The following is a 12,045-nucleotide window of genomic DNA, read 5'->3' on the forward strand; positions in this document are numbered from 1 at the left end:
ACACATTGATACACTGGCCTCCAAACCAAAACACACTGATAGACTGGCCTCCAACCAACACACACTAATACACTGGCTTCCAAACCAACACACATTGATACACTGGCCTCCAAACCAACACACACTGATACACTAGCCACCACCACGACTACCACACAAACTGATACAATGGCCTCAAATCCAAAACATCAGTCAATTTGCAGTCTGTGCTCTGTCAGCTACATCTTATCAGACCTGAAAGCCAAACAGCTTGCTCTTTATCACCTATGTCTGATTTTCTCAGATGCATATCTCTCTTTTACTATCTTTCTCCCTCTCACACCCCTCTCTCTCTCTCTCTGTGATGTATGTGTTTATTAAACTCTCTCTGAGAAACAACGCCACAGCCACAAATATAGACTGACCATACAATTCTGCAAAATGTCTCTCTCTCTCGCTCTCTGTCAAGATAGTGCAGAGCCAGCATGTTTGTTATGGCTAGCCCTCACTCTGCTGGTCACAGGATCCACAGAGCCAAAAGACCGGTGGTACAGGTGAAACATGAGATCCCCCCTCACACAAAACGCACCCAGGCAAAGTCACTTGAAGGACTGTTTCTCCTTTTTATTTATTTTTATTTCACCTTTATTTAACCAGGTAGGCCAGTTGAGAACAAGTTCTCATTTACAACTGCGACCTGGACAAGATAAAGCAAAGCAGTGCGACAAAAACAACAACACAGAGTTACACATAAACAAACGTACAGTCACAATAACACAATAGAAAAATCTATGTAATGTGTGTGCAAATGTAGAATAGTAGGGAGGTAGTCAATAAATAGGCCATAGAGGCGAAATAATTACAATTTAGCATTAACACTGGAGTGATAGATGTGCAGATGATGATGTGCAAGTAGAGCTACTGGGGTGCAAAATAGCATAAGTGTAATTAATAATATGGGGATGAGGTAGTTGGGTGTGCTATTTACAGATTGGCTGTGTACAGGTACAGTGATCGGTAAACTGCTCTGAGAGCTGATGCTTAAAGTTAGAGAGGAAGATATAAGACTCCAACTTCAGTGATTTTTGCAATTTGTTCCAGTCATTGGCAGCAGAGAACTGGATGGAAAGACGGCCAAAGTAAGTGTTGGCTTTGGGGATGACCAGTGCAATATACCTGCTGGAGCACGTGCTACGGGTGGGTGTTGCTATGGTGACGAGTGTGCTGAGATAAGGCGGGGCTTTACCTAGCAAAGACTTATAGATGACCTGGAGCCAGTGGGTTTGGCGATGGATATGTAGTGAGGGCCAGCCAACGAGAGCATACAGGTCGCAGTGGTGGGTAGTATATGGGGCTTTGGTGACAAAACGGATGGCACTGTGATAGACAACATCCAGTGTGCTGACTAGAGTGTTGGGGGCTATTTTATAAATGACATGGCCGAAGTCAAGGATCGGTAGGATTGTCCGTTTTACGAGGGTATGTTTGGCAGCGTGAGTGAAGGAGGCTTCGTTGCGAAATAGGAAGCCGATTTTAGATTTAATTTTGGATTGGAGATGCTTAATGTGAGTCTGGAAGGAGAGTTTACAGTCTAACCAGACACCTAGGTATTTGTAGTTGTCCACATATTCTAAGTCAGAACCGTCCAGAGTGGTGATGCTAGTCGGGCGGGGGGATGCGGGTCGCAATCGCTTGAAGAGCATGCACTTAGTTTTACTAGCATTTAAAAGCAGTTGGAGGCCACAGAAGGATTGTTGTATGGCGTTGAAGCTCGTTTGGAGGTTTGTTAGCACAGTGTCCAAAGAAGGGCCAGATGTATACAGAATGGTGTCGTCTACGTAGAGGTGGATCAGAGAATCACCAGCAGCAAGAGCGACATCATTGATATATACAGAGAAAAGAGTCGGCCCGAGAATTGAACCCTGTGGCACCCCCATAGAGACTGCCAGAGGTCAGGACAGCAGGCCCTCCGATTTGACACACTAAACTCTATCTGAGAAGTAGTTGGTGAACCAGGCGAGGCAGTCATTTGAGAAGTCAAGGCTACTGAGTCTGCCGATAAGAATGTGGTGATTGACAGAGTTGACAGCCTTTGCCAGGTCGATGAAGATGGCTGCACAGTACTGTCTTTTATCGATGGCGGTTATGATATCGTTTATGACCTTGAGCATGGCTGAGGTGCACCCATGACCAGCTCGGAAACCAGATTGCATATTGGAGAAGGTACGGAGGGATTCCAAATGGTCGGTGATCTGTTTGTTAACTTGGCTTTCAAAGATTTTAGATAAACAGGGCAGGATGGATTTAGGTCTATAACAGTTTGGGACTAGAGTGTCTCCCCCTTTGAAGAGGGGGATGACCGCGGCAGCTTTCCAATCTTTGGGGATCTCAGATGATACGAAAGAGAGGTTGAATAGGCTAGTAATAGGGGTTGCAGCAATTTCAGCTGATAATTTCAGAAAGAGATGGTCCAGATTGTCTAGCCCAGCTGATTTGTAGGGATCCAGATTTTGCAGCTCTTTCAGAACATCAGCTGCCTGGATTTGCATGAAGGAGAAGCGGGGGGGGGGGGCTTGGACAGGGTGCTGCAGGGGGTGCTGAGATGTTGGCCAGGGTAAGGGTAGCCAGGTGGAAAGCATGGCCAGCCATAGAAAAATGCTTATTGAAATTATCGATTATCGCAGATATATCGGTGGTGACAGTGTTTCCTATCCTCAGTGCTGTGGGTAGCTGGGATTCTCCATGGACTTTACAGTGTCCCAAAACCTTTTGGAATTAGTGCTACAGGAAGCAAATTTAAGCTAGCCTTAGCTTTCCTAACTGACTGAGTATATTGGTTCCTGACTTCCTTGAAAAGTTGCATATCGCGGGAGCTATTCGATGCTAATGCAGAACGCCACAGGATGTTTTTGTGCTGGTCAAGGGCAGTCAAGTCTGGGGTGAAGCAAGGCATATATCTGTTCTTAGTTATACATTTTTTGAATGGGGCATGCTTATTTAAGATGGAGAGGAAAGCACTTTTGAAGACCAAACAGGCATCCTCTACTGACGGGATGAGGTCAATATCTTTCCAGGATACCTGGGCCAGGTCGAATAGAAAGGCCTGCTTGCTGAAGTGTTTTAGGCAGCATTTGACAGTGATGAGCGGTGGTCGTTTGACTGCGGACCCATAACGCACGCAGGCAATGAGGCAGTGATTGCTGAGATCCTGGTTGAATACAGCGGAGGTGTATTTAGAGGGCAAGTTGGTCAGGATGATATCTAAGAGGGTGCCCATGGTTACAGATTTAGGGTTGTACCTGGTAGGTTCCTTGATAATTTGTGTGAGATTGAGGGCATCTAGCTTAGATTGTAGGACCTGGGTGTTAAGCATGTCCCAGTTTAGGTCACCTAACAGTACGAACTCTGAAGATAGATGGACGGCGATCAATTCACATATGGTGTCCAGGGCACAGCTGGGCCCTGAAGGGGGTCTATAACAAGCGGCAATAGTGAGAGACTTGTTTCTGGTAGGGTGAATTTTTAAAAGTAGAAGCTAGAATTGTTTGGGCACAGACCTGGATAGAATGACAGAACTCTGCAGGCTATCTCCTCAGTAGATTGCAACTCCGTCCCCTTTGGCAGTTCTATCTTGTCGGAAAATGTTATAGTTTGGGTTGGAAATTGCAGGATTTTTGGTGGCCTTCCTAAGCCAGGATTCAAACACGGCTAGGACATCTGGGTTGGCAGAGTGTGCTAAAGCAGTGAATTAAACAAACTTAGGGAGGCTTCTAATGTTAACATGCATGAAACCAAGGCTTTTATGGTTACATAAGTCAACAAATGAGAGCGCCTGGGGAATGGGAGTGATGCTGGGGGCTGCAGGGCCTGGGTTAACCTCTACATCACCAGAGGAACAGATGAGGAGTAGGATAAGAGTACTGCTAAAGGCTTAAAGACCTGGTCGTGTAGTGCGTTTGGAACAGAGAGTAAAAGGAGCAGATTTCTGGGCGTGGAAGGATAGATTCTAGGCATAATGTACAGACACGGGCATGGTAGGATGTGAGTACAGTGGAGGTAAGCCTAGGCATTGAGTGACGATGAGAGAGGTTTTGTCTCTAGAGGCACCATTTAAGCCAAGTGAGGTCACAACATGTGTGAGGGATGGAACAAAAGGGCTAGCTAAGGCATATTGAGCAGGGCTGGAGGCTATACAGTGAAATAAGACAAAAATCACTAACCAAAACAGCAACAGACAAGGCATATTGACATTAGGGAGAGGCATGTGTAGCCGAGTTATCATAGGATCCAGTGAGTAGTTAGGCGAGCTGGAGGCACAGCGATTCAGACAGCTAGCAGGCCGGTGCTAGCAGGCTAGCAGATGGGCCTCAGAGGGACGTCGAAAAGGAAGAGCCTTTTCAGGCTCTCCTCAGACGGTTACGTCGGCAGACCAGTTGTGATGGATCGGCGGGGCTTTGTGTCGGCAGCAAAGGGTCCAGGCCAATTGGCAAAAGAGGTATTGAAGCCCAGGAATTGTCTGATGGATCTCTTCAGCTAGCCGGGAGATGGGACTAGCTCCAGGCTAACTCCTGCCCCTCTTTCCCCCCTTTCTCTGTCTCTCTCTCAGTGACCCGTTCATTTCCCCCCTTATGTCTTTCAAAGACTTTTAGCTTATAGGCTCCCAAATCTTACATCAAAATTGAGAGAACATTTTAGTGGATAAATCCACAATATGACCTTTTACATGTGTCTATCCTAACCTCTGAACACTTACATGATTATCGACTTGCAGTGAAAGCTAAAAAAAAGAAAAAAAGAAAATAGACTTAGTTACAGCCGCTGTATTGGTCCCAGATACAAAATGTAGTCTGGTTGGGTATTAGAGATGGTCAGGCTTGCCTCATGCAGTAAGGATCTGTATACATTACAAAGAGAGGCCTTTGGAGCAGCTTTCCCTTGGCTACAAAGACTTCAGTGTATATGAACAGGGAAGAGAAGGAAGGGTGCGGGGGTACAGCCTGGTTACTGGGGAACCTGAGACTCACAGAGAGGCTTTAAATCATAATTAATAGGTTAAAAAGCATTCTTGAAGATACAGTAGTGCTGAAATATGAGGTACCCCCCGTTTAAGATCAGTTTAAATGCCGATCAGCTTCTGACTGAGAGAAGGGGCCACCAAAAGTACTGGAGAGAAAGGGAGAGGAGGAGGAGAGGAACGGCTCAACTTAGTGGTGGCCGGCTGTGAGGCCTACGTGTGATTGGTTGGTAGAGAAGGGTAGAGAAGGGTATAGGAGGGTAGAGGGGTATTGGACAGGGGCCAAACAAGTGCCCATGCAGATCAGATGGCAGGCGACGGTAGTCCCAGCGTGCATGGGCACAAGGCCTCTTTGTGAGGGCCTAGTGCTGGTCCACAGGAACCCCTCACCTTGGAAATGGACACCCAGAGGTACGGGAGGGGTCGTTACGCCAGGGGAGCAAATACAGCCACAGGCATGGGCTGGTCTCGGTGAGGTGTGTGTGCGTGCATGCATGTGTCCAGCCTGGACGGACACAGCCTGCTCTGGCCCTGTGCATACCTGTAGCCATCTGATCAATCAGGCCTTGTCTAACGTGCTCTGAGGAGCGGAGTGAAGCTGACCAACTGCCAAGACGCCCTGAGCAAACAACCCAGCAATGGGAACAGCCGTATTAATGCCTAGCTCATATTTCTGTAACGTAAGCATTATGCATGGATGTCGTTTTGTGCGTGTGTGTTTGTGAGTGAGTGTGTCTAAAGCAAAAACAGCTTTTGAAAAAGTATATCCATTGGATGGCCGCATTAGCCAGAGGGGCTAGGAGAGCAAGTATTTTCTGGAGGTCAAATTTCAGGGTCCTATTGCTTTGGTCATTTACAGAACCATATGTGGATTGGATCCACGGTCATGGGAGAGGCCTTGTTAATGGGTTATTGGTTTACATGGATGTCTGGACTGCAGCACATTTAGGGTTCAAAGACTGGGCAGGATGAGCTGTAACTACCCCAGGATTCAACTCACCAGACACCCAATTACTGTGAACACACACATAGATGCACACACACACAGCTATCATCTTCATACAACCATTCATTCCCTAAGGTTAAACCAAGAGGCAAAAACTTGTAGGAATACACAGGGGAAATGTGAACACACACACATACTACCCTATAGCTCCTCTTTGTTTGTCTTTAAACCGGTCAGATTTACAGCTGCACGCTAGCTGTGCTTTGGCACAGAGCCAGAGAGGAGGCACAGCGAGTTCCCCCCCAGCCAAGTCAAAGAGAGCGAGACTAACCCAGACCTGTTTGATTCAGCACCAACTTCCCATTGTCAGAAAGATGGCGCTCTGATACACAAATCCAATCAAGAGCCCTTACTGAAAGCATGAGGGAGCGAGAGACAAAGAAAATGAAAGACAGCGAGAGAGAAACAGAGAGAGAGAGAAAGAGAGAGAAAGGTAGAGGAATTAATGATTATCCTTAGAAAATGCAGCGTAAAAGCACGGCAGCATAGCTCTCAGCTGTGGTCAGACAATGAATAGAGCTCTTTCGTATCCTCACATTGATTGAAGTGCAGATAGATGCTTTCTGAAGGCTACAGTGGCCATACAATACCAAGATAACCGGCTGAAGGCATGAAAAATGAGCAGCTGCCCGGCATGGGCTCATTGTTCTCCTCCCTAACACACTCAGTGGTGAGTGTGTATGTGAGCGTGTGTGAGAGAAAGAGAGAGAGAGACTTTCTCCTTTGTGTCTGTGCTGTCATGAGTCTCAGACTGCCAGACGTAAGCCTGTCTGTGCTAGTGTAGCCTAGCGCACGCTGCTCTACTGGCGTCTACTCATCCATTCCACAGGCACTGCCTCAGCCTATCGTACTCTCTTCTTACACACACACACACACACACACACACACACACACAACACCAACACACACACCCACACACACACCCACACACACACACACACACACACACACAACACACACACACACACACACACACACACACAGACACACACATACATACACACACTATACATGCTCATCAAGTGCTGAGAATGAAAAAAACTATACTGTCTCGCCATAAAATCTACCAACAAAGGAGAGGGTTTCCAGGCTGAAAGCAGAGAAAAAAGCCCCAGACAAAGAGGTGTCTGCTGGGCAGAGAGAGATGCACACCCTCACCTTGAGCCGGTTCCAACCTGGAGGAGGCCAGTAATCCAAAAGTAACCCCCAAGAGCAGAGTCCACATCTTGGTCTTAGCGTCTGACGATGGCTGGGTGAGTTACTGGATGAGTAGGAAGTGTGTATGGTCTCTCCAGTTGTCCTATCTTCTCTGTCAGGAGTGAGTGTGGGGGGGTGTATGTGTGTGTGTGTGTGTGTGTGTGAGTGAGTGAGTGAGTGTGTGTGAGAGAGAGATAAAGAGAGAGAGAGGGAGAGTCCGGTCCTCTAAAGGAAGTGGGTGTCTGGTAGCTATTGGAGCTGAGACAGACTTTGCCCAACTTTTTTATTTTCTGTTTGAGAGAGGGTTTCTGAGCCTTGTGACAGGCAGAATGGGGAAGAGGGTGGTGCATGTGTGTACACACCCTTCTGCCTCTCCCTCTCTTGCTCCCTCCCACCCTACCTTGCGCAGCCTCTCTCCATTTTTTCTCTCTCAATCGCTCTTTTTTCTCTTTCCTGTCACTGTCTGCTTCTTCAGTTTTTTATTAGCTTGGAAAGTGCCCCTCTCTTGTGTTTTGCTAACTATCCCCTTTCCTCTCCCCCTTCTCTCCCTGTTCTACTTTTCTCTCATTCTGTCTATGACAGCAACAGTTGCTGAGAGCGCATCTGGTCTTTTGTTTTCTCCCTGCTCTGCTTTCAATGAATATCCTTTTCCTCCCCTCTCCAAAAAAAAGCTAACCCCCCCCTCCAATCTCAACAACCACAATGATACATTGAGTGCCACTATGTCATCGGATTAAATATAGATCCCGTCTACTCTTACCAGGGGCTTTATCTCAAGCCCCTACCTATCCTAGTCTATTTTCACTGGTAGGTGAACTGGAGGTATTTCAGCCATATTCATATTGCTTTCACCTAGCTAAGTCCTATAGACCAGTGGTCAATGAGAATTCAAGGAGAGCCTAATGAGACAGAACAATGAATTACATAAGCATGAAGGGAAACTACATTGATGTTCATGAAGATTTGTTCCAGCTCTAGTCTCAGCTGTGAAGGGCCAAAAATAGCTTTGACCTCAGGTTAGATGGAATTTAGATGGCATCTATGCGATGATTAAGGAAGCTGTCAATTGGAGTAATATTATCACCATATTCATATTTAGCTTCTAACTGAAAAGACCCAGGTCCTTTCAGGTCTAAAGATAAGAAATCAGACAAAATCTTTGTTCATGTTCAAGTCCTTTCAGTTCTAAAGGAAAGTACTCTGGCAAAATATTTGTATATTTCCAAGTAAGTACCTACAGCAGGTCAACAACATGGAAGGTGGAGGCCTATTGTAGTTGTCTTGTTTTCTGCTTCTCAACCAAACACGTATAGAGAATGCTGTAATGGCCCAGCTTATGGCCCGATCATTTCCAGTAATCCATTGCACCTTTCAAGATATTAAACTAAACACGTGTATATAAAGTAGGTTATGTGAAACACCTTGAAAATGTGATTCTACATTCATATGAGGTACATTCCCCTGTGTATTTATTTGGACAGTGAAAATAAAATGTTTAATTTGGCTCTATACTACAGCATTTTGGATTTGAGATCAAATGTTATATATGTGGCGACAGTACAGAATGTCACCTTTTATTTGAGGGTATTTTCATACATATCTGTTTAGAAATGAATGCACATTATGTATCTAGACGACCCATTTGAATGTGTCATAAGTGTTGGTACAAATGTACTTACAGTGTATTAAATATAGTAAAATGTTTAGTATTTGGTCCCATATTCCTAGCATACAATGACTACATCAAGCTTGTGACTCACAAACTTGTTGGATGTATTTGCAGTTTGTTTTGGTTGTGTTTCGGATTATGGTAAATTAATGGTAAATTATGTATTGTGTCATTTTTGAGTCACTTTTATTGTAAATAAGAACAGAATATGTTTCTGAACACTTCTACATTAATGTGGATGCCTCCATGATTACAGATAATCATTACTGAATCGTGAATTATGTTGAGTGAGAAAGTTACAGATGCACAAAGATCATGCCCCCAAAACATGCTAATCTCTCACCATTACCAATAACAGGGGAGGTTAGCATTTTAGGGGAGGTATGATTCGTGTATCCTATATACAATCCATCATCTATCTATGTGAGGCAATAGAGCGAACAAGTGAGAAATAAACCACTGTGTTCAGTTCATTAGGGGAGAGATAAAGAGAGCATTGTAATGGCTTATCTTTATCACACCAAATAAAATATGATGGTACAGAGAAATATGGCTGTAACTCCCACCATCTCGATGACAGCTCTAGAGGATTGGCCATGTTACAGTGAGAGGAAACAGGGTGGGAGTGTTGTGAATGGCAAATCGCCCTCTAGGTATTTGCTGAGTAAAAAGCTAAAGTTTTGACATGCTAACAGTAAAACAGTCAGGACTGTGTAAAGCAATAATATGGCAATAAAATAAAGTGTGTAAGGTGTTGCATTACACAGTGAATACAGTGCCTTCAGAAAGTATTAATACCCTTTGACGTGTTACAGCCTGAATTCAACATGGATTAAATTGATTTTATGTATCACCCGTCTACACACCATACCCCATAATGAAAACTGAAAACATGTTTATAGAAATCTTTGCTAATTTCATGAAAGTGAAATACAGAACTATCTCATTTACACCCCTGAGTCAATACTTTGTAGAAGCATGTTTGGCAGCTATTACAGCTGTGAGTCTTTCTGGGTAAGTCTCTAAGAGCTTTCCACACCTGGATTGCTGTTGCCCATTATTGTTTTAAAAGAATGTAAAATGTTGATCATTGCTAGGCAACCATTTTCTGGTCTTGCAATAGATTTTCAAGTAGATTTAAGTCAAAACTGTAACTTGGCCATTCAGTGTGTTCTTGGTAAGGAACTCCAGTGTAGATTTGGCCTTGTGTTTTAGGTTATTGTCCTGCTGAAAAGTGAAATAATCTCCCAGTGTCTGGTGGAAAGCCGACTGAACCAGGTTTTCCTCTAGGATTTTTCCTGTGCTTAGCTTCATTCAGTTTCTTTTTTATCTTGAAAAACTCCACAGTCCTTAACGATTACAAGTATACCCATAACATGATGCAGCCACCACTATGTTTGAAAATATGGAGAGAGTTACTCCGTAATGTGTTATATTGGATTAGCCTTAAACATAACACTTTCTATTCAGGACAAAAAGTTCATCCCTTTGCCACATTTTTTTGCAGTATAACTTTAGTGCTTCCTTCTTTTCATTCTGTCAATTAGGTTAGTATTGTGGAGTAACTGCAATGTTGTTCATCCATCCTCCGTTTTGTCCTATGACGGCTATTAAACTCTGTAACTGTAACCATTGGCCTCATGGTGAAATCCCTGAGTGGTTTCCTTCCCCTTTGGCATCTGAGTTAGGAAGGGCGCCTGTGTCTTTGTAAAGTCGTGGTTGTATTGCACCTACTCATTCAAGGCTTTTCCTTAATGTTTACTATTTTCTATCAAAACTATGAAATAACACATATGGAATCATGTAGTAACCAAAAAAAGTGTTAAAAAAATCAAAATACATTTTTGATTTTAGATTCTTCAAAGTAGCCACTCTTTGCCTTGATGACAGCTTTGCAAACTCTTGGCATTCCCTCAACCAGCTTCATGAGGTAGTCACCTGGAATGCATTTCAATTAACAGGTGTGCCTTGTTATAAGTTAATTTGTGGAATTTCTTTCCTAATGTGATTGAGCCAACCAGTTGTGTTGTGACAAGGTAGGGTGGTATACAGAAGATAGCCCTATATGGTAAAAGAGCAAGTCCATATTATGGCAAGAACAGCTCAAATAAGCTAAAAGAAACAACAGTCCATCATTACTTTATGACATGAAGTTCAGTCAATCCGGATCTTTGAACGTTTCTTCAAGTGCAGTTGCAAAAACCATCAAGCACGATGATGAAACTGGCTCTCATCAGGACTGCCATAGGAAAGGAAGACCCAGAGTTACCTCTGCTGCAGAGGATAAGTTCATTCCACAATTGTTTAGAAAAAAGCAGATTTTGGAAAAGGAGTTACCAGCCACAGATTGCAGCCCAAATAAATGAGTTCAAGTAACAGACACATCTCAACATCAACTGTTCAGAGGAGACTGCGTAAATCAGGCCTTCATGGTCGAATTGCTGCAAAGAAACCACTACTAAAGGACACCAATAATAAGAAGAGACTTGCTTGGGCCAAGAAACACGAGCAATAGATAGATTTTTAATTTGAGATGAATGGATTTACTTTTTCAATGCTAGTTAGGAATACTATTAGTTATCACGTTTCACATTGGATTTACTAACTACAAAAACTTAAGACGTGTTTTTAATTCTGGTGCCGCTCTGCACAGACACGCTTGTTAGCTAGCTAGCTCTGGTCCAACGTTAAGCCAACTCTCTGAAGTTCAAACACATTCCAAGTTCCTCCATAGAAGCCGCTCCTCCGTAGGTATAATTCTGTGGGCATAAATCAGATAATGCATGTCATCACTAGATGCTCAGTGCTTCAATTGCATCAAGCCAAGCCTCTTCCTTGACCCTCTTTCGCTCCCTCCACACCCACAAAATGTCAGTTGCGTCTTGCACCCTACACTTGTCTTCCCATCACGTATGTAAACAAAGCTTGCCCGCTCCATAGCAAGATGCTCTATCCGCACTGATTGTTGAAGTCATTTAATGTCGAACTAAATTAAAAAACATTACGATTTCAGAGGTTTAAAAAGGAACAAGAAAGGAATGATTTCAATCGTTACTTTTTGGGGGGTTCGAACCAATTCAGAACTTTATTTTGCTAGTGGAACAGTGGAACGGAATGAAAAAAAATATTGATTGGAAAATAATTCCGGTTCCAACCCCTGGATGTAATACACAAGAAGAT

At 43.9% G+C, this 12,045-nt stretch overlaps 1 protein-coding gene across 2 annotated transcripts in view; it reads right to left on the reverse strand.

Moving 5' to 3' along the window:
• LOC111961022 (CD44 antigen) overlaps positions 1-7,728 on the reverse strand; it is a 45,168-nt gene extending 37,440 nt beyond the window's left edge. For both annotated transcript variants that reach the window (XR_011479710.1, XM_070443141.1), the window contains exon 1: positions 7,158-7,728. Coding sequence is in view for 1 of the 2 variants with exons in the window: in XM_070443141.1 (XP_070299242.1) it covers positions 7,158-7,224 (67 nt within the window). In the remaining variant the exon portion in view is untranslated. The remainder of the gene's footprint in view (positions 1-7,157) is intronic.
• Between the last annotated feature and the right edge of the window lie 4,317 nt (positions 7,729-12,045).

The sequence above is a fragment of the Salvelinus sp. IW2-2015 genome, linkage group LG4q.1:29 (genome assembly GCF_002910315.2).
Source record: "Salvelinus sp. IW2-2015 linkage group LG4q.1:29, ASM291031v2, whole genome shotgun sequence".
NCBI lineage: Eukaryota > Metazoa > Chordata > Actinopteri > Salmoniformes > Salmonidae > Salvelinus > Salvelinus sp. IW2-2015.